The sequence below is a fragment of the Grampus griseus genome (genome assembly GCF_964374135.1).
Source record: "Grampus griseus genome assembly, chromosome: 3".
Classification (NCBI taxonomy): domain Eukaryota; kingdom Metazoa; phylum Chordata; class Mammalia; order Artiodactyla; family Delphinidae; genus Grampus; species Grampus griseus.
In genome coordinates this window covers 30,258,483-30,281,421 of record NC_139019.1, presented here as the reverse complement: position 1 = coordinate 30,281,421, position 22,939 = coordinate 30,258,483, and the positions used below count along the sequence as shown (strand labels likewise).

Sequence of the window (22,939 nt, the reverse complement as noted above, 5' to 3'; positions counted from 1 at the left end):
GGGGGATCTTCCTGGACCAGGGCTCGAACCTGTCTGTGTCCCCTGCATTGGCAGGTGGATTCTTAACCACTGTGCCACCAGAGAAGCGCTTTTTTTCTAGTTTTTTGGTTGTCATGTGGTTTAAATTCAAGCCTTGGTGCCAAGTTTCCAGTACTCAGTATTGCAACGAGTTATATTTTGCTTGTGAAATTTGAAAGTAATGTTCTATTAAAAATGCAATGCTAGGGAAAAAAAATACAATGCTAGGAAATAAGATTAGAGTTGTAGGACAAAAGGCACAGAGTTAGACTGCTGACTTATTGTGACAGGCTTCTATATTGTTTTGAATAAGAAGCTAATGACTTTTGTAAAATTAAGATGTTAGACATTTTAAGTGATAAAATTTAACTATGGTCTTTATATATACTAAGAACTACTGAATTGTACATTTTTAAAGGAGATGAATTACGTCTCAATAAAGCTGGTTAAACAAGCGAACAAGCAACAAGAAACAGTGTGGAAAGTAAAAAAATAAATTAGTTATGATTAATTTCCTAAAGCCTGGTTTTATTGAAATTTTAAACAAGCAAAACTGACTTAATATATCTGAAATTGAAAAATGAAATTATAGCATGTTCTTGGTATGACTTAGATATTTCATTATTCTTGTGAGCCATTCATATGAGAAAAGCAATAGTCAATATGCATCAATTCTGAATTATTCTAGAGTAATTTGCCCTTAGAATAGAATACAGTTTGCTTTAATTTATTTATAAATATGAAACTTCTACTTAGATTTTCAACAAATATCCTTTTTTTTTTTTTTGGTTGCGTTGGGTCTTCGTTGCTGTGCGCAGGCTTTCTCTAGTTGCAGCGAGCAGGGGCTACTTTTTGTTGTGGTGTGCAGCCTTCTCACTGCGGTGGCTTCTCTTGTTGCAGAGCACGGGCCCTAGAGCACGCGGGTGTCAGTAGCTGCAGTGTGTGGGCTCAGTAGTTGTGGCACGCAGGCTCTAGGGTGCGTGGGCTTCAGTAGTTGTGGTACGCATGCTCAGTAGTTGTGGCTCGCAGACTCTACAGCACAGGCTCAGTAATTGTGGCGCACGGGCTTAGTTGCTCCGCAGCATGTGGGATCTTCCTGGACCAGGGATTGAACCTGTGTTCCCTGCATTGGCAGGTAGATTCTTAACCACTGCGCCACCAGGGAAGTCCGTCCAACAAATGTCTTTAATGTTGTTTGTTGCTAACTTTTTCTTACCAAGTTAATGACATAGAGCTATTTACAGATTTTTTTACTATCCTGATTTTTCTTATTTTTAGAACATGAATCTTTCAATGTTCCTCAACTTTTGGCACCAGATGTATATCTGAATCTCAAATTTTCCACTGAAATACCAGAGAAACCTCTGTCACCTTCAGCAAGTGAAACGGTACTAAATTTGGAAGTTTTAATAAGAAGTTTTAATAATACCTTTGTGCTAAATTTTATTATGGTCATCTGCATTATTCAGTTGTATAGGTGAAATGAGGCCAAAAATCTCATCTACATAGATTTGTTGGAAAGGTCAAAAATTAGTTTAAAATTTAAATATTGTGCCCCCAAATACTGTAAACCAAAACCATCACACATACTTCCTGAAGTTTGCCCTAAGTTAGGCTTATATAAGCTCTTCTTGCCTTGAGAATTAAACCTTTTTGGGGCAGGGGTAGGGTAGAGTGGCCGTACTATAAGTAAAAAGAATGTAACCCTCTTTGATTTTGTGTGTTTTGGTTCAGATTGGGCACACTTACATAAATGTGATTGACATTGAAGCTGATGATCTACACAAATTACCTGTTAGAGAAGAGCCTTCAGATGATAATAGTATCAAACAGCAAAGCGATCGTCTAGAAGTCCCATCTTCTGCAGAATTACATTACATGGCAGCTTCAGTTACTAATGCTCTTCCCCTGCACAATTTTAAGAGTCAAGGTAATAATTTTTTCTACTTTTAAAATAAATTTAAAACATTTTGAAAAATTCTTTAATGTAGCATTGTTACCCCTACTTATGTCTCTTAGCTCTCCTCCTCCAAATCCACTGTAATTTTATTTTATTTATTTTTTTAATAAACGTATTTATTGATTTCTTTATTTTTGGCTGTGTTGGATCTTCGTTGCTACGTACGGGCCTCCTCTAGTTGTGGCGAGCGGGAGCGACTGTTCGTTGCAGAGTGTGGGCTTCTCACTGCAGTGGTCTCTCTTGTTGCGGAGCACGGGTTCCAGGCACGTGGGCTCAGTAGTTGTGGCTTGCGGGCTCTAGAGCACAGGCTAAGTAGCTGTGGCACATGGGCCCAGTTGCTCCATGGCATGTGGGAACTTCCTGGACCAGGGCTCGAACCCATGTCCCCTGCATTGGCAGGCGGATTCTCAACCACTGTGCCACCAGGGAAGTCCAAATTCATAATTTTAGATGTTTATATTCACATTTAGAAATGTTCTGTTAATCTTTTAAATACCTTGTTTATAAGTTTAGAATCAATCTTTTTATGCCTTTCGTATTCTTGATAGAATCTGGCAATTCTGCTATGGATTTATTTTTTAAACCTGCAGAAGTGTCTCCAACCTTTCTGGATGGAAGAAGCTGGAGAGCAGGCATTCCAGAAGTGAAGGAGCCTTGCATCACCTCACCTCCACCATCAGACATACAGCAGGACAAAGGTGAATGCCCTAGATTTATAGCATAACTTTCCCCTTTCTCTGAATTACCGTTATATTAGAAATAAGCACTAAAACTTGATCACTGCAGAGGAAACCAGAAAAAGGGTTTTTCCCTTGCTAAGGAGAGTAGGGGCAGATAGGTAAATGAGATAGAGTCATGGTTCCAAGCCTGGGACCCAGGGATATTGTGCAAGGAAACTACAGATCTGTTTGTGCATATGTCTTTTCTCAAATAATGAGGCTAAAAATAAATATCCTGTGGAATTTCATGAGTGTTTTGGTATTAAAAAGGAATTCTCATATTTTAGAAGGTGGGAAGTTCTAGAATAGCACATAGAAAATACACAGGCTTGGTAGCCAATAGTACTTTATTAGTAAAATATTCAGTTTTATAGTCATAAATCAGGTTGCATTATTGTAAAATATTTGCAAGATTTAGAAGAATGTTTCTCCAAAACCTAAACTTATTACATCTGCGAATCATTAGATTAATCTAGTATGTAATCAGACTTCCTGCAGCAGAGACCTAATGCCTCTTCTGGCTTCCACAACTGTTGGGAGGAATGGGCCTATCCTTGTGGTCATCAGCTGCTTGGGTGCAAAGTCCAGCATTGCCTTTTCATTGTGCATCAACAGCAGACACTCAGGAGATGTGAGGAGCAAGGAAGGGATGGGTAGCAGGGAAACTTCACCTTAGGATGTGTTAGAGCATGTGTATTACAGCTGTGTATACAATAAGTACCAGCATTTCAGATTTTGAAGCCTTTGTCCTCTCTCTCCCCTGCCATGGGACTGCTAGGTGCATGGGTAGTGGAGGGAGGATGTCTGAAGCTGACAGTCTTTCAGGCTGGGGAAGTGTGTGGGGAAATGAAAAGACCTTGGCTTTTATCAGTAGATTCAAATAGAACAGACCTGACTTTCAGTCTCTGCCCTGTTACTTAATAGCTTGGAGACTTTTTGCAGGTAATTAACTTTATCTGATCCTCATTTGTATCTCTGTAGGATACAACCTCATAGGGTTGTCATGAGGGTTGCATCTAGCCAAATGCCTGTGACTACTTAAGTACCCTGTTAGTTTCCTTTCATTTTCACACCAACTTGACTTTTGAACTTCTGACAAACTAGAACTGGACTGATCTCCCTGTGACCTCAGAATATCTTAGGACAGCATTTAAAATGACTATAAGCTACAGGTTAATTTCCTCCATCAGTGAGATCAAGTCTATATTCAACCTTTTGGAAGATCCTTCTCTGAGGAGATCGGTCATGAAAATATGTCAGTAGACCCTTCTACTATTACTAAAGAGAACTTAAAAATGCCAATTTAAAAGGAAGAGTTTTATATTGTGAAATTAAATTCTGTCATGGTATACATAGTATACTTTAAAGACTCAGAATATAGTCACAGTAGAGTTGAGTGGGATTTGTATTATAAGAAAAGGCTGGGAGAAGGGAGGGACAGGGTTCTTAGGTATTTAAAACAAAAGCAAAAGCCAAACAAACAATACATTTCTGTTTTAGTGAGACCTCACCATTTTGAATGACAGTAGCTTACTATTTTAGAAACCATCTCCAACAGGAATACTATCAGTAACAGCAAGCAGAGCTTTTCTAGGCAGAGGGAGAGCATTGCAGGGTCAGTGGAACTCAGTATTTTAAATCACCTCCTAAGTGATTTTTTTTTCAGTTAGTCAGTGAGAGTGGAACAGTTTCTCCATAGGAAGGGAAACTAGTTTCATTATGTATGTAAGCCATTCCAGATTTTGAGCACATCCATCTCTTTTTTGCTGTATATTCTACTTGAAGTTTGCACACCAGATTCTTTCCTGCGTGAATAAGGGAGATACTGCAGGATGCCAAGAAACAAGAAGGATAGGTGGCAAAGTACTGTGAGAGTCAAGCTAAAAAAAGGGTAGGGCCAAAACAGGTAGGGAAAGATTATGTGACTGCCATTGCCAACACTGGAATTTACCTTTATCTTCTCATGGGAAGCTTCTCCTTAGACTGGGACTGAAGTATAATCACTACTTAACATTTGTTTAGTAATTCACAATTTTCAGAGTATTTTTTTGGATAATTTGATCTTCACAAAATCTCTATGAGTTAGGTAGGACAGGCATCATAATCCTCATTTGACCAACTCTTCATTCACTCAACACTAAGTTAGGGACAATATATTGGAACTGAGGAAGAGAGTAATACCAGGCTCTGTGTCCTTGGGCTCATATATGGGGGGAAGGAAGGCAGGGAAGTAAAGAGATGATTATGATACAGCATGGTAAGTGCAGTTACGGTGATAAGGATGAGACTGTTGGGAAATATAGCATCTAATCTATATCTGGGGAGGATTGGGGCTATTTAGGGGAGAGCCACCTAAATGGAATCTTAGAAGTAGGATCTAGCGAGGGAACGGTGCATACAGATGGAGAGAATAGATTGTGCAGTGACTCAGAGGTTTGACGGAGCTTGCTGAGTGTGAGAAAATTAAAGTTCAGTGTGCTTGGAATTTTTGTTTTTTAAAGAAATAGCGAGAAATGAGCTGGATAGGCAGGCCAAGGGAAGACAATGCCATTGTCTCTCATACTGAGACATTTGAACTTTTAAGGTGAAGGCATTAGAGAAACGCTGAAGGATTTCAGGTGGAAAAGGAAAAATACCAGATTTGGGTTTTAAAAGATCTCTCTAGGGCCTGTGTGGAAGTTGGGCTAGAGAGAAGTGAAATAAGTTAGAGATAAGGATACTGTTTGGGGTCCATTGGTTGTGAACGCTTCAGCTAAGCACTGGTAGTAGGAATGAGGAGATGATAGGTACGTGGATCCTCAATATTTGGTGTCACGTTGGAACTGAAGGAAGGAAGAACCTCGAATGTGTCTCAGGCCTCTGGCTTGGGAAGCTGGGTGAATGACAGTGCTTACTCCCTGAGCTGGGGAATCGGGGAAGGAGCAAGGTGAATGGGCTGAAGTGATGAGTTTGGTTTTATATGCTTTGGGGACAGCCTAACTGAGATGACCAGGATACAGATGGATTTAAGGGCTGGAGCTCAGAAAGAGTGCCATTTGGATGTGAGAGTCAGCAGTGCATCTGAGACCTCACCCAGAGAGGGTGGGTTGAGTGAGAAGAGACGTGAGCTGAGACTGGCGCGCTGGAAATACTGAAGGGTAAAAGGAGTGGGTGGCGGAAGGGAAGACCAAGATGACAACTGAGAAGGGAGAGCGAGATAGGGAGGAGAAGACCCAGAAGCCAAAAGTGTTTTAAATTTGTGACAACAATCAGTTGGGCTTAAGAGTAGAGTCAGTCATTGGCTTTGATATGGGCCTTGGGAGGTTTAATGTTTGCCTAAGGGCCCACGTAGAAGCAGTAATGGCCAACATTGGACCTAGGTTTTACTGTGTGACATTGTTGGTTTTCAAGGAGAGTTTTAAAAAGTCATAAAAATAGTAAGGTTGCTTTTTGATGAAGTGTATTTTTGTAGCAGAAGATAAAAGTAACATTCAAATTGCATTGTATATGGAACTTTGTGGTAATGGTAACACTGTTATGTATTCTTATCTCACAACAAAGACAAATCTCAGAAGTCAAGAAGCTGAAATGGTATTTCTAAGTATATTAAGTTAAAACTGATCTGGAAGGGAATGTTATGCTGACTTAAAATGAGGTCTTCAAAAAAGTAGATCTGCATCTAATTCTGTTTTTTTTTGTTGTTGTTGTTGTTTTTGTTTTTTTTGCGGTACGCGGGCCTCTCACTGTTGTGGCCTCTCCCGTTGAGGAGCACAGGCTCCAGATGCGCAGGCTCAGCGGCCATGGCTCACGGGCCCAGCCGCTCCACGGTATGTGGGATCCTCCCTGACTGGGGCACGAACCCGCGTCCCCTGCATTGGCAGGTGGACTCTCAACCACTGCGCCACCAGGGAAGCCCCTACTTCTGTTTTAATTGTAGTCAATTCTGATATTACCTTTATTAATATTTAGATACTCCGAAGCCAGATCTTCGATTCAAGGAACCAAGCTCAAAGTCAGATGCCTCAGATTACCCGCTGTGGGAACTACTACAGGATGTCTCTGCCACTCGTCCTGCACCAAGCTCTGCAGCTCGCCGGCTAGAGCATCTCACCTCAAAGCTTCAGAAAATTGATGAACAGCTGTTAGCAATACAGAACATTGCTGAAAACATAGAGCAGAATTACCCGAGACGTATCATGCTAGACCGACATTGTATTAAGGTAGGCTGTCTTTATTTTAGTTTTTTGTTTGTTACCTACTTATTAAATTTGTAGTGTGATATAATTTTAGACTCTTGATTTTTCAAAATAATGGGAAATTTGGTTTCTTTAGGCTAGGGTTTCTCAACCTCAGCATTGTTGACATTTGGGCCAGATATTTCTTTGTTGTGGGAGTTTGTCCCATGCATTGTAAGATAATTAGCATCCCTGGTCTTGACCCACTAGCTGTTAGTAGCATTCCCCTCAGCTATAATAATCAAAAATGTCTCCAGGCATTGCCAAATGTCCCCTGGGAGAAAAAATCACTCCCAGTTGAGAACCACTTAAACGTTAACCTTTTAAGAAGTGAACTCTTGCTTCCTACCAGGAAAATAAATATATGAATTACAAAACCAGAATGTGGTTTTAGATAAACCCTGCTCATAATTGAGTATCATTTTCTTCGGCAAGATTTTTATAACTTTACAAACAGTGTTGTCCTTATATTTTGAATTCTGTTTCTTTCAGATATTTTATACAACGGGATTACTAGTGCTTAGAAATTTTCTGTATCTTTAAAAAGTATTCAGAATAAAGAGATTGATGTTTATGTATATTGGTATATCATGGTAGTTAGACCAATAGGAAGGAAGTCTCAAACGTTAATTACTTACTTTGCACAAGCATCCTGTCTTTTTTTTTAGGAAATAAAATTTATATAAAATAAAGGTTAACGAACAAATGGTAAAAATATTTTGAATGTGTTAAAGCCTTATATTGAGAAATGCAAATTGGTTTGCAGGAAACGAATTCCATCAGTGACATGTCTAACAAATATTCTAGGTTGCTAAGATGTTGATATTTTAAGAGATAAATTTATTAGGTTTACAGCATTTCTTTAATCCAAACATTTAACAGTTATTAAAAGGTTAAGGTTAAACATATGTGAAACTACACTGAAAAAAATATATGAAGTAGGACTACTGGGTTTTTTAAAAATTTTTATTGGAGTGTAGTTGATTTGCAATGTTGTGTTAGTTTCAGGACTACTATTAAGTAATGACATTATGGTGTTTTGTTGGTTGTTTTCCTTTTTGTTTTTAATCCAGGTTTAGATCTGTTATATCCAAATTAATGTTGAGTGTCAGAGTTGTCCTTGGAAGTCCATATTCCAAGGAATCCCTTTCAAAATCCCTTATCTTCTAGTTTATTAAGCGTATCTAAAGCCAGATATGTTGCTTACACCTGAATCTTGTCTTGTTCCTGGCTTGTTCACTCTCTCCAGAGCCCATGAATCATTCGTTCCTTTAACAAACATTTATCGACCTTCTACCACATGCTAGGCCCTGTGCTAAGTTCTGGGACTAGGAAAGTAAATAAGGCATAGTCCCTACTCTCAAGGAGCTTAGAATCTAATAAAAGAAGATAGATGTATGCACCAAAAATACATGTGAACAGGGTGCTGTAAGGACACACAGGTACATATGGCCTGTTGTGACTGTATAGGTAAGTGAAGCTATGGCACCAGAGAGGGCTTCGTAGAGGTGATTCTTGAACTGATAATGAATTGATATTCATCAGTTCGATGAGCAAGGGCTGATGAAAACATCGTGAGCAAAAGCAGAATGGCATAGAGTATTTGGGGAACTACATCAATGTTAGCGGAAGGTAGCAGTTGATGGGACTGGGCTTTAAGATGCCTGGCAGGAGAGGTAGGTAGGGCAGATAGGGAAGGATGGAAAGTGTTGTTTGCTGTGCCAAGAGAGTAGGATTTTATTCTATAAGCAGGCAATAGGGAACCACTGAGGAATTTTAAGCACTGAAATGATATGATCAGACACTCTGGCAGCCATGTGGTGAATAGAATGGAGAGGAAGAGACTAGGAACAGGGAGATTGGTTGGGTCACAGTAGTTCTAGGCTAGCTGTTTGTTAGAATCACCTTGGGAACTGTCAGAAGTGCAAACTCATGGGCCCCATACCTATGAAATTCTGATTTTAGGTAGGTCTGGGTTAGAGCCCAGGAATCTGTATTATTAACAAGTTTCATAAATGATTCTTAATCAGTTAGCTCTATATCAGGTCTTTTTTTTTTTTTTTTTTTTTTTTGGGGCGGTACGCGGGCCTCTTACTGTTTTGGCCTCTCCCGCTGCAGAGCACAGGCTCCGGACGCGCAGGCTCAGCGGCCATGGCTCACGGGCCTAGCTGCTCCACAGCATGTGGGATCTTCCCAGACCTGGGCACGAACCCGTGTCCCCTGCATCGGCAGGCGGACTCTCAACCACTGCCCCACCAGGGAAGCCCTATATCAGGTCTATTGATTGGTGTTTGGGATCTGGTGAATAGTACCAAGCCAAGAAATAATAATAACCTGAACTTTGGCACTGGGGATGGAGGGAGGATGTAGCAGGATTCAGAGGTTGAGTGGCTGTGGGAAGGTGAAGAATAATGCAGAGATTCACAGTAGACTCCAGATTTCCAGCCTGGGTGAATGTTGGAGTCATTTTCTAAACTAGGGTAGAGGAAGTGTGTGTCTTTTGGGAGGAGTAAGACAGAGATTTCAGTGAGGGCCACGTGAAATTTGAGGTGCTGTGAGATTAGTAGGCATTTGGATATCTGTTGATGCTTCTGGAGCTCAGGAGCTAGATCCGGGGTGATGGTACAGGTTTTAGAGTCATCAGTTAGGAGAAAGTTCAAATTACAATAGTGAGGGCACTCACCCAGAGAGAGCATATTGAGTAAGGAAAAAGTGGGTTAAGATCAGAATTCTGTGGGTGCACTAACTTTTAAGGATGGGGATGCAACAACAAAGCTTAAGAAAATAATCTGAGGGAGGGAAGATGCTCAGGAGAAAGCAAGCCAGAGGAGGAATTCCAAGAAGAATTTCCACAGATCTGGGTCATTAGATAAAAGGACAGCTGTGCATGTCAAGATCACTTGGGATGCTTCTTCAAAATATACATGCCAGCCCTATTGAAAGGCGTGGGGCGGAGAGAGAGGAAGGGGAGTGACTTTGCAAGGAGGAGGGCGTAGGTCACACATTTGTATTTTTTGAAAGTTCCCACAAATTCTGATACAGGTCCCCTCTCAGCCCAAGCCTTTCCAAACTGGAAGGTAGGAATTATGTCTTTTGCTTGGTGCATGCAGGCAATTGATAACTTTATTTAATGGCTGTCTCCGTGCTCTCATTTTTAGATTCTGACAGAAATAAAATCATGTTCATATAATAAAGACTTACTAATGGAACAGTTATTAGTAATTGTAGTACGAGCTTGGGAGACAATTTCAAAAGAAGAGTTCTAAAAATGGTTGATCAAACTCTCTTCTTCCGAGGTGACTACTTTGAAGGAAATAGAATTGATTTAAATGAAAGGTTTGGCATATTGGCTTAAAATGTTCTCACCCTATTATAATGCACACATAAATACAAAGATTTGTACTTGCCCATTTTAGTTTAAGAAAACAGCTTGTAGGTCTGGAAGAGGCTGAGAGACACCGTGGACACACCGACTACATGCCTTAAAGATACGGGTTCAAGTCCATGTTCTGGATTTGCAAGTCACTGAATTTCTCTGGGCCTTATTCCCTCATCTTTAAAATGAAAGGTTTTGTTTTCTTCAGATAAATACCCCAAAGTGGAATTGCTGGATTGTATGTTAGATCTATTTTTATTTTTTTGAAGAACCTCCATACTGTTTTCCATAGTGGCTGCGCTAATTTACATTCCCACCAGCAGTGCACAAGGGTTCCCTTTTCTCCACATCCTTGTCAATACTTGTCTCTTTGATAATAGCCATTCTGTCTGGCATGAGGTGATATCTCATTGTGGTTTTGATTTGCATTTCCTTGATGAGTAGTGATGTTGAGCATCTTTTCATGTGCCTGTTGACCATCTGTATGTTGTCTTTGGAAAAATGTCTCTTCATGTCCTCTGCTCATTTTTAAATTGGATTGTTTGTTTTTTTGATATTGAGTTGTATGAGTTCTTTAAATATTTTACATATTAATCTCTTATTGGAGATAGTATTTGCAAATATTTTCTCCCAGTCTGTAGGTTGCCTTTCTGTTTTGTTGTTGGTTTCCTTCGCTGTGCAAAAGCTTTTTAGTTTGATGTAGTCTCTGTTTATTTTTGCTTTCTTGCACTTGCCTGGGGAGACAGATCCAAAAAATATATCACTAAGACCAATGTCAAAGAGCGTACTGCCTGTTTTCTTCTAGGAGTTTTATGGTTTCAGGTCTTACGTATAAGTCTTTAATCCAGTTTGAGTTTATTTTTGTGTATGGTGTAAGAAAATGGTCTATGAAAATGGTTTCATTCTTTTAAATGTAGCTGTCCAGTTTTCCCAACATCATTTGTTGAAGAGACTGTCTAAAACACAAAACAAATAAACGTATAAAACAGAAACAGACTCATATATACAGAGAACAAACCAGTGGTTGCCAGAGGGGAGGTGGATGGGAGATGGGCCGAATAGGTAAAGGGGATTAAGAGGTACAAACTACCATTTATTTTTTAAAAAAATAAGTCATGGTGATGTAATGTACAGCACAGGGAAAATAGTCAATAATATTGTATAACTTTGTATGGTGTGTAGTGTATAAAAATATTGAATTACTGTGTTATACACCTGAAACTAGTATAACATTGTAAGTCAGCTATACTTCAATAAAAAATAAATAAATAAAATAAAGGTGAACTATGTAAAAAGAAGAAAAGTTTTGTCTAGATGGTAGTTATCATTCCTCCCCATTGTAAAATTTATAATGCAATTTTCCTGAACCTCTTAAAAGGTTAAATCGGTTAAGATACAAAATAAGTAAAAATTTACTCCTCTTCATCAGTTCTCACCATTTAGCTCATTTTGGATTTAATCCTATTCTTTCATTTGTTGCATTAATGCAAATGTGTAAAACCTACATAAAATCGTTTATGATATTTTGCAATTATCAAACCGTAAAATTTGTAGCAGTTATTTTGTTGTGCATGTTTTTCTACAGGTTGAACCTGTAGATCACATTGAGCTGTCTTCTGGCCCTGAATCTGAAAAAACACTGCCGTCAAAAACCATTAACATTCCTGAAGAAGGTTTGTGAGGGGTCAGGGGTGGGACTGAAGCCTTGCTTTGAAAGAATAAGTATTTCTTTTTGGTGTGCCAGAACTGGGAATAGTTTTCTTATGGGAGCTGAAGCCATCCGTCCCCTCATTTTTAGATGAGGGCTTCCACCTCAGGCCAGTGTTTTTTCCGAGAAGCCCGACGCTGTACCCTCCCCTGGCGTTTGAACCAGAGGTGGACACTGTGGGCTGGACCTTAGTTTCTGGCACTCCACATCCGCGGCCACACACTGCTGAGGGTCACACAGAGCTTTGTGCTGAGGTGCTTGTTTGTCTGTGGTCATCAGCTGAGCTAGAATTTGAGGTTCAGGTTAAATGACACGGCAATGGTGAAGTATTAAGTTTTTTCGTTTCTTATTGAATGAATGGAATTAGGGTAGTTATTTAAATAAATTTCTACTGTAACTATAGTTGTTTATATCTACATTCTCTCATTGAGTCTTGTCAGCAGTTTAATGCATTTTGCCAAAAAACAGGTTTTAGTTCATTGATTCCCTCTATTGTTTCTTAATTTTCTTTTTCATAAATTTCTACTCCTAGCTTTATTATTTTTTCTGCTTTTGGGGCCTTACCTTGTTGGAGTTTTCCTAACTTCATTCTTTCTTTTTTTATTTTTTCTAATAAATGCATTTGAGGGTGAACATGTTTCTGAAACGACCCAGATAAGAGTGTTGATATGTTACATCTTTTGGTGGTGTTCAGATTGAAATGGTTAGCAGTTTATATTAAGGTTTCTTCTTTAGCTCATAAAAGGAGTTTTTAGCTTCCAAATATTATGGGGCTTGGGCTGTATTTTTGTAATTTATTTCCATTTTCATTGTATTGTGATTAGATGAGTGTATAATAATGTCATTCTTAGATATTTGTTAAAATTTCCCTCAGTATATACAGTCAGTTTTTGTTAATATTCTATGTTTATTTGAAAAGAATAAGCGTTTTATGTTGGTTTATATATATACACACACACACATCTCCTACATAAAATCCTACATAAAATTTCATATATGGGGACTTCCCTGATGGTCCAGTTGTTAAGACTCTGCACTCCCAATTCAGGGGGCCCGTGTTCAATCCCTGGTCAGGGAACTAGATCCCGCATGCTACAACTAAGAGCGCACATGCTGCAACTAAAGATCCTACATGTCGCAACTAAAGATCCTGCATGCCTCAACGAAGATCCCGCACATGGCAACAAAGATCCCACATGGTGCAACTAAGACCCGGCACAGCCAAACAAACAAATAAATAAATAAATTCATATATGTAGTCACACACACATATATAATAGTCAGACTTCTAAATTATACTGTTCAGAAGGGTGCATTAAAAATTACCCACAATGATTGTGGAATTATTTATTTCTCTTTATAATTCTGTTAAATGTTTCTTTATGTAGTTGAGGCTATGCTATAAAATGAATATAGTTCATGATGATTATTTTTGTTGAATTTTGTCCCTTTTATCATTAATGACGCTCTTTATTCGCAGTAATGCTTTTTAGACTCAAAAGTCAATTTTGTCTAATATTAATATGTCCATTCCTGCTTTCTTTTGCCTGGTATATCTTTTTTAGTACTTTTTATTTTTAAAAAATTTTAATGGAAAATTTCAAGCCTATTTCAATAGCAGACAGAATAGTATAATTGACCTTCATGTACCCAACAATCACCTTTAACAATTACAAACTCATGGCCAATCCCACCCACTCTTCTACCTTTTCCTGAATTATTTTAAAGCAAATTCCAGACAGCACATTATTTTATCCATAAATATTTTATATGTATCTCTAAAAGATAAGGTCTCCTTTGAAAAAATAATAGTATTGTCATTTCTTTTTTAAAAAGTCTTGATACTGTGATGTATCTAATTAGTGTTCAACTATTGCCAGTTGCCTCATTTTAAAAAATAGTTTATTTGGTCTAGTTGGAGTCCATATACATGGCAACTGGTTGATGACGTAAAAGTTTCCTTTAACTTCTGTGTTACTCCTTTATCTCTCTTTTTCCCTTCTAGTTTATTTGTTGAAGAAACCTCGTTGTTTGTCCTTAAGTATTTTTTGGAATCTATAATTTACTAATTGAATCTCTGTGGTGTCATTTAACATGTTCCTCTGTTCCCTGTATTTCCTGTACATTAGACATCCCTTTACTTTCAAACTGAGAGATTATGTTATAGCTGTGTCCAGCATATAGCTAGATTTCATTCTTTTAAATAACTACATAATTTGTGTTTTAATCATCAAGTATAATCAGTTTCCATTTACTGTGATTACTGATATATTTGTGCTTATTTCTATTATCTTATTTTGTGCTTCCTATTTACTCCTTATTTTTTCTTTACTTTCTGTCCTTTCTTTCCGTCTCTTGTATTGAGTTTTCTATATTCTCTCTTTCCCTATTTGTTTAGAAATTATACATTCTATTTTTAATCTCCTAGTGATTATTCTTCAATTTTCAACATTCAGAGTTGAGTGTTGAGATGAATATATTTACCTCCCAAACAATATAAGGACTTTAGACTTTTAACACTGATATGCCTTTTCACATTTTCTCTGATAATGTTTTCTAGTATTTTTGTTCTACCTTGTTTTTAACCCACCCACTTAGTCTCCTTTGTCTTGTATTTTTGCTGTTGTTGTTGTTAAAACATTTTTTTGTTTTTAATTTATTTATTTTTGGCTAGGTTGGGTCTTTGTTGCTGCGCCCGGGCTTTCTCTAGATGTGGCGAGCGGGGGCTACTCTTTGTTGCCGTGTGCGGGCTTCTCATTGTGGTGGCTTCTCTTGTTGCAGAGCATGGGCTCTAGGCACGCAGGCTTCAGTAGTTGTGGCTCGCGGGCTCAGTAGTTGTGGCTCGTGCGCTCTAGAGCACAGGCTCAGTAGTTGTGGTGCACGGGCTTAGTTGCTCTGTGGCATATGGGATCTTCCCGGACCAGGGCTTGAACCCGTGTCCCCTGCATTGGCAGGTGGATTCTTAACCACTGCACTGTCTTGTATTTTTTTAAGTAAATACTAATTTGAATTTATCAGCATGTTTGCCAGTTTCTTTCCCCTCAGTTGCTTCTCTTTTAAAAAAAGTTGTAAATTGAATAGTGTACATATGTAAACAATAAATATATGAAACCAAAACAGAAGTTTCATCAAATAATACTTGTCCTTATTGCCTGATATGCACTCTGGCATTTTCTGTTCTGTGCCATTATTGCTTCTGGCATCCACTTCTTCAAGGATTGTTCTCTTCTTCCTTCCTTTATTAGTTCTTTCAACTAGAGTCTGTTAGTAGCAAGTTCTCCCAGTCTTTGAAAATAATTTTAATTTTACTATAATTTGTGAGTGATGGCTTATAGCTAAGTACAGAATTCTAGGTTGATGCTTATTTCCCTCAGCATTGTAAAGATATTATTCCATTTTCCACTGACATCTCTAATTGCTGAGTTTATAATACCTATGTGCTGTCTGTCTAATTGCTGTTTTTTATCTCTTATTCCTTTTAAAGTTTTCCTCTTTATGTTTGGTTTATTTTGCATTTTTGATACAGTTTGTCTAGGTGTATATTTCTTTTTATTTATACTATATGGGAGTAGGAATGATTCTTTTATTTTTTTAATAGATCCTTATTGGAGTATAATTGCTTCACAATACTGTGTTAGTTTCTGTTGTACACCAAAGCGAATCAGCCATATGCATACATATGTCCCCATATCCCCTCCCTCTTGAGCCTCCCTCGCATCCTCCCTATCCCACCCCTCTAGGTCATCGCAAAGCACTGAGCTGATCTACCTGTGCTATGGCGGCTGCTTCCCACTAGCTAACTATTTTACATTCGGTAGTGTATATATGTCGATGCTACTCTCACTTTGCCCAACTTCCCCCTCCCACCCCAAGTCCTCAAGTCCATTCTCTATGTCTACATCTTTATTCCCACCCTGAAACTAGGTTCATCAGTACCATTTTTTTTTTTTTAGATTCCACATATATGCGTTAGAATATGGTATTTGTTTTTCTCTTTCTGATGTACTTCACTTTGTATGACAGACTCTAGGTCCATCCACCTTACTACAAATAACTCAATTTTGTTTCTTTTTATGGCTGAGTAATGTTCCATTATATATATGTGCCACATCTTCTTTATCCGTTCATCTGTGGATGGACATTTAGGTTTGTTCCATGTCCTAGCTATTGTGAATAGTGCTGCAGTGAACATTGTGGTACATGTCTCTCTTTTAATTATGGTATTTTCAAGGTATATGCCCAGTAGTGAGATTGCTGGGTCATATGGTAGTTCTATTTTTAGTTTTTTAAGGAACCTCCATACTGTTTTCCATAGTGATTGTATCAATTTACATTTCCACCAGCAGTGCAGGAGGGTTCCCTTTTCACCACACCATTTCCAGCATTTATTGTTTCTAGACTTTTTGATAATAGCCATTCTGACAGGCATGAGGTGATACCTCATTGTAGTTTTGATTTGTATTTCTCTAATAATTAGTGATGTTGAGAATCTTTCCATGTGCCTCTTGGCCATCTCTATGTCTTTCTTGGTGAAATGTCTATTTAGGTCTTCCACCCATTTTTTAATTGGATTGTTTGTTATCTTGGTATTGATCTCTATGAGCTGTTTGTATATTTTGGAGATTAATCCTTTGTCTGTTGTTTCATTTGCAAATATTTTCCCCCATTCTGAGGGTTGTTTTTTTGTCTTGTTTATGGTTTCCTTTGGTGTGCAAAAGCTTAATTAGGTCCCATTTGGTTTTTTTTTTGTTTGTTTTTATTTCTGTTACTCTAGGAGGTGGGTCAAAAAAATCATGCTGTGATTTATGTCAAAGAGTGTTTTTCCTATGTTTTCCTCTAAGAGTTTTATAGTGTCTGGTCTTACATTTCAGTCTTTAATCCATTTGGAGTTTATTTTTGTGTATGGTGTTAGGGAGTGTTCTAATTTCATTCTTTTACATGTAGCTCTCCAGTTTTCCCAGCACCACTTATTGAAGAGGCTGTCCTTTCTCCATTGTATGTTCTTGCCTCCCTTGTCATAAATTAGGTGACCATATGTGCATTGGTTTATCTGTGGGCATTCTATCCTGTACCATTGATCTATATTTCTGTTTTTGTGCCAGTACCATACTGTCTTGATTACTGTAGCTCTGTGGTATAGTTTGAAGTCGGGGAGCCTGATTCCTCTAACTCCATTTTTCTTTCTCAAGATTGCTTTGACTATTTGGGGTCTTTTGTGTTTCCATACGAATTGTAAAATTTTTTGTTCTAATTCTGTGAAGAATGCCATTGGCAGTTTGATAGGGATTGCATTGAATCTGTAGATTGCTTTGAGTAGTATAGTCATTTTCACAATATTGATTCTTCCAATCCAAGAACATGGTATATCCCTCCATCTATTTATTTTGTCTTTGATTTCTTTCATCCGTGTTCTGTAGTTTTCTGAGTACAAGTCTTTCGCCTCCTTAGGCAGGTTTATTCCTAGATATTTCATTCTTTTTGTTGTGATGGTAAATGGGATTGTTTCCTTAATTTCTCTTTCTGATATTTCGTTGTTGGTGTATAGGAATGCCAGAGATCTGTGCATTAATGTTGTATCCTGCAACCTTACCAAATTCATTGATTAGTTCTAGTAGTTTTCTGGTGGCATCTTTAGGATTTTCTATGTGTAGTATCATGTCATCCGCAAACAATGACAGTTTTACTTCTTCTTTTCCAATTTGTATTCCCTTTATTTCTTTTTCTTCTCTGATTGCCGTAGCTAGGACTTCCAAAACTATGTTGAATAGAAGTGGTGAGAGGGGCTTACCTGGTGACGCAGTGGTTGAGAGTCCGCCTGCCGTTGCAGGGGACACGGGTTCGTGCCCCGGTCGGGGAAGATCCCGCATGCCGCAGAGCAGCTGGGCCCGTGAGCCATGGCTACTGAGCCTGCGCGTCCAGAGCCTGTGCTCCGTAACGGGAGAGGCCACAACAGTGAGACGCCCGCGTACCGCAAAAAAAAAAAAAAAGAAAAAAAGTGGTGAGAGCAGAAATCCTTGTCTTGTTCCTGATCTTAGTGGAAATGCTTTCAGTTTTTCACCATTGAGTATGATGTTTTCTGTGGGTTTGTCATATATGGCCTTTATTATGCTGAGGTAGGTTCCCCCAGTGCCCGCTTTCTGGAAAGTTTTTATCATAAGTGGGTGTTGAATTTTGTCAAAAGCTTTTTCTGCATCTATTGAGTTGATCTTATGGTTTTTATTCGTTAATTTGTTAATGTGGTTTCATCACATTGATTGATTTGCATATATTGCAGAATCCTTGCATCCGTGGGATAAATCCTACTTGATCATGGTGTATGATCCTTTTAATGTGCTGTTGGATTCTGTTTGCTAGTTTTTTGTTCAGGATTTTTGCATCTATGTTCATCAGTGATTTTGGTCTATAATTTTCTTATTTTGTGATATCTTTTTCTGGTTTTGGTATCAGGGTGATGGTGGCTTCGTATAATGAATTTGGGAGTGTTTCTTCCTCTGCAATTTTTTCAAAAGTTTGAAAAGGATTGGTGTTAGCTCTTCTGTAAATGTTTGATAGAATTCGCCTGTGAAGCCATCTAGTCCTGGACTTTTGTTTGTTGGAAGATTTTTTTTTTTTTTTTTTTTTTTTATTCTCTACTTTTTTTTTTTTTTTTTTAACATCTTTATTGGGGTATAATTGCTTTACAATGGTGTGTTAGTTTCTGCTTTATAACAAAGTGAATCAGTCATACATAAACATATGTTCCCATATGTCTTGTTGGAAGATTTTTAATTACAGTTTCAATTTCATTACTTATGATAGGTCTGTTTATATTTTCTAATTCTTCCTGGTTCAGCCTTGGAAAATTGTAGCTTTCCAAGAATTTGTCCATTTCTTCGTGGTTGTCCATTTTATTGACATACAGTTGTTTCTGGTAGTCTCTTATATTCCTTTGTATTTCTGAGTTGTCTGTTGTGATTTCTCCTTTTTCATTTCTAATTTTATCGATTTGCATCCTCTCCCTTTTTTTCTTGTTGAGTCTGGATAAGGGTTTATCAATTTTGTTTATCTTCTCAAAGAGCAGCTTTTAGTTTTATTGAACTTTGCTATTGTTTTCTTTGTTTCTATTTCATTTATTTCTGCTCTGATTTTATGATTTACTTCCTTCTACTGACTTTGGGTTTTCTTTGTTCTTCTTTCTCTAGTTGTTTTAAGCGTAGGGTTAGATTGTTCATTTGAGATTTTTCTTGTTTCTTAAGGTGAGATTGAATTGCTCTAAACTTCCCTCTTGGAACTGCTTTTGCTGCCTCCCATTGGTTTTTGGGTCATCGTGTTTTCATTGTCATTTGTTTGTATGTATTGTTTTATTTCTTCGTTGATTTCTTCAGTGATCTCTTGGTTATTTAGTAGCGTGCTCTTTAGCCTCCATATATTTGTGTTTTTTACAGTTTTTTTTTCCTGTAATTCATTTGCAATATCATAGCGTTGTGGTCAGAAAAGATGCTTGGTATGATTTCAATTTTCTTAAATTTACCGAGGCTTGATTTGTGACCCAAGGTGTGATCTGTCTTGGAGAATGTTCCATGTGCACTTGAGAAGATCAAGTGTATTCTGCCACTTTTGGGTGGAATGTTCTATAAATATCAATTAAATCTATCTGGTCTTTTGTGTCACTTAAACCTTGTGTTTCCTTATTTATTTATTTTTGATGATCTGTCCATTGGTTTAAGTGGTGTGTTATGGTTTAAGTGGTGTGTTAAAATCCCCTTCTATTATTGTGTTACTGTCAGTTTTTCCTTTCATGGTTGTTAGCATTTGCCTTATGTAGTGAGGTGCTCCTATTTTGGGTGCATAAACATTTATAATTGTTATATCTTCTTGGATTGATCCTTTGATCATTATGTAGTGTCCTTCTTTGTCTCTTGTAATAGTCTTTATTTTAAAGTCTATTTTATTGGATACGAGTATTGCTACTCCAGCTTTCTTTTGATTTCCATTTGTATGGAATATCTTTTTCCATCCCTTCACCTCAGTCCATAGGTGTCCCTAGGTCTGAAGTGGGTCTCTTGTAGACAGCATGTATATGGGTTTTGTTTTTGTATCCATTCAGCCAGTCTGTGTCTTTTGGTTGGGGCATTTAATCCATTTACATTCAAGGTTATTATCCATGTGTATCTTCCTGTTACCATTTTCTTAATTGTTTTGGGTTTGTTTTTGTGGGTTTTTTTCTTCTCTTGCGTTTCCCGCCTAGAGAAGTTTCTTTAGCATTTGTTGTAAAGCTGGTTTCGTGGTGCTGAATTCTCTTAGCTTTTGCTTGTCTGAAAAGTTTTTGATTTCTCCCTCAAATCTGAATGAGATCCTTAATGTGTAGAGTAATCTTGGTTGCAGGGTTTTGTCTTTCATCACATTAAGTATATCCTGCTGCTCCCTTCTGGCCTGCAGAGTTTCTGCTGAAAAATCAGCTGATAACTTTATGGGGATTCCTTTATATGTTATTTTTTGTTTTTCCCTTGCTGCTTTTAATATATTTTCTTTGAATTTTATTTTTGTTAGTTTGAGTAATGTGTGTCTTGTTGTGTTTTTCCTAGGGTTAATGCTGTATGGGACTCTCTGGGCTTCCTGGACTTGGGTGACTATTTCCTTTCCCATGTTAGGGAAGTTTTTGACTATAATCTCTTCAGATGTTTTCTCAGACCCTTTCTTTTTCTCTTCTTCTTCTGGGACCCCTATAATTAGAATGTTGGTGCGTTTAGTGTTTTCGCAGAGGTCTCTGAGGGTGTCTTCAATTCTTTTCATTTTTTTTTCTTTATTCTGCTCCTTGGCAGTTATTTCTACCATTCTGTCTTCCAGCTCACTTATTTGTTCTTCTGCCTCAGTTATTCTTTTATTGATTCCTTCTAATGTATTTTTCATTTCAGTTATTATGTTGTTCAACTGTGTTTGTTTGTTCTTTAGATCTTCTAGATCTCTGTTAAACATTTCTTGTATTTTCGCAATCCGTGCCTCCATTCTACTACCAGATTCTGGATCATCTTTACTATCATTACTCTGAATTCTTTTACAGGTAGATTGCCTATTTCTTCTTCATTTGTTTGGTGTTGTAGGTTTTTACCTTGCTCCTTCATCTGTGACATATCTTTTTGCCATCTCATTTTTTTTTTTTTATAAGTGGGATTGTGTTCCTGTCTAACTGGTTGTTTGGCCTGAGGCTTCCAACACTGGAGTTTATAGGCTGTTGGGTAGAGCTGGGTGTTGGTGCTGAGATGAGGACCTCCGTGAGACCTCACTCCAATGAATATTCTGAGGTTCTCTGTTAGTCCAGTGGTTCCGACACGGAGCTCCCACCGCAGGAGTTTCAGTCTGACCTCCTGCTCATGAACCAAGATCCCACAAGCCGCATGTGGTGGCAAAAAAAAAAAAAAAAAAAAAATGAGAGAACAATAACAAAGTAAAAAATAGACTAGGAAACTAACAGATATGTTAGAAAGAATATAAAAATAAAAATATAGTTGAATCAACAACCAGAAGGTACAACAGTGCCACAATAGTGAAAAAGAGAAGGAGGGAAAAAGAAAAGAAAAGAAAAAAAAAACAGCAACAAGGAAAAGGCCTTGGCTGTGGAGGGTGGGTCCTAAGCAAGGGTGAGGTTTAGGTGGTGGGCGGGGCCAATGCTCAGGACCCACAGGGCTGGAAAAGGCCCTGGGGGCTATGGGAGGGTGGGGCTAGGCTCCAGGAACAGAAGGGGCCCAGATGTGCCCCCCACCCCTGGTCTCAGAGGGTGGGGGACCTCACCTGGGAGCCCAGCAGGTTGTCTGGCCTCAAGTGGGCAGGGCAAATGCCCTCCTCTCCTCTCCTGCTCCTCCGGTCCCGGAGGGCCTCTCCCGCCTGCCTCTCCTGATCTCCCCGGGTCTCCCTCCTACGCCCTCAGTACCCACGCCACCTGGTGGGGGCTTTGGAGGACAGGGAACCAGCCTGGGAGGAATGATTCTTTAATTTACAGATTTAACACTGGGAATTTTTCATCTGGTTTATTTTGGAGTATTGCTTCCTTCCCATTCTTTCTGTTCTGTTTTCTAAAACACTTGTTAGAGGTATGTTGGAACTTCTCAGTCTATTTCTTGTCTTTTAATCACTTCTTAATTTCCACCTTTTTAATCTCTCAGTGATGTGCTCAGGATGTTTCCTCAGATCTCTTAGTTTACGAATTCTCTCTTCTGCTGTGTCTTCTCTGCTGTAGGATTTTAATTTTGGTGACTACATTCTTAATGTCTAGAAGTTTTGTTTCTTTTTCAAATCTATCTGTTCTTTGGATGTACTCTGTCCTGTTCTTTTATTGTGGTTTCTATACCTTCTTTCATCAATTTAATTATTTTAGTAATATTTTATGCCCTTTCAGATTATTTTATTTCTTGTGTGCATATTCTTGATTGTCAAATCTATATACTGTCCTCAGGGTTGCTTGTTTCTTTGTGTGAGTTTTAATTCTTTATCATGAGCTTATTTTGTAGGGGGTGGTTCTGCTAGGTTGTATATGTTTTTCTTTGGAGTGGTTTTTTTTTTTTTTTTTTTTGTGCAGTATGCGGGCCTCTCACCACTGTGGCCTCTCCCATTGTGGAGCACAGGCTCCGGACGTGCAGGCTCAGCGGCCATGGCTCACGGGCCCAGCCACTCCGTGGCATGTGGGATCCTCCCACACCGGGGCACGAACCCGTGTCCCCTGCATCGGCAGTGGACTTTCAACCACTGCACCACCAGGGAAGCCCTGGAGTGGTTTTATATTTACTTCTTGCTGTTACTGAAGTATAAAAAAATGGGGACAAGTTTATATATATATTTTTTTGGCTTGGAGTTGCTGTACTACATAGATGGTATAAATTCAGATCCCACATTTGCCTGTAGCAACACAGGGGGTTCTATTTCTCAGAGTTGACTTTTATTTTTCTCCCATCCACTATCCATGGAGATAGA

The 22,939-nt window shown here is 38.4% G+C and overlaps 1 protein-coding gene across 1 annotated transcript in view; it reads left to right on the top strand.

Moving 5' to 3' along the window:
- Positions 1-22,939, top strand: part of CPLANE1 (ciliogenesis and planar polarity effector complex subunit 1) — a gene marked incomplete at its 5' end in the record, with an annotated part of 123,074 nt that overhangs the window by 62,958 nt on the left and 37,177 nt on the right. The window contains 5 exons of the mRNA XM_082650872.1: positions 1,297-1,406; positions 1,753-1,948; positions 2,569-2,676; positions 6,646-6,896; positions 11,873-11,960. Coding sequence (XP_082506998.1) covers positions 1,297-1,406; positions 1,753-1,948; positions 2,569-2,676; positions 6,646-6,896; positions 11,873-11,960 — 753 coding nt within the window. The remainder of the gene's footprint in view (positions 1-1,296; positions 1,407-1,752; positions 1,949-2,568; positions 2,677-6,645; positions 6,897-11,872; positions 11,961-22,939) is intronic.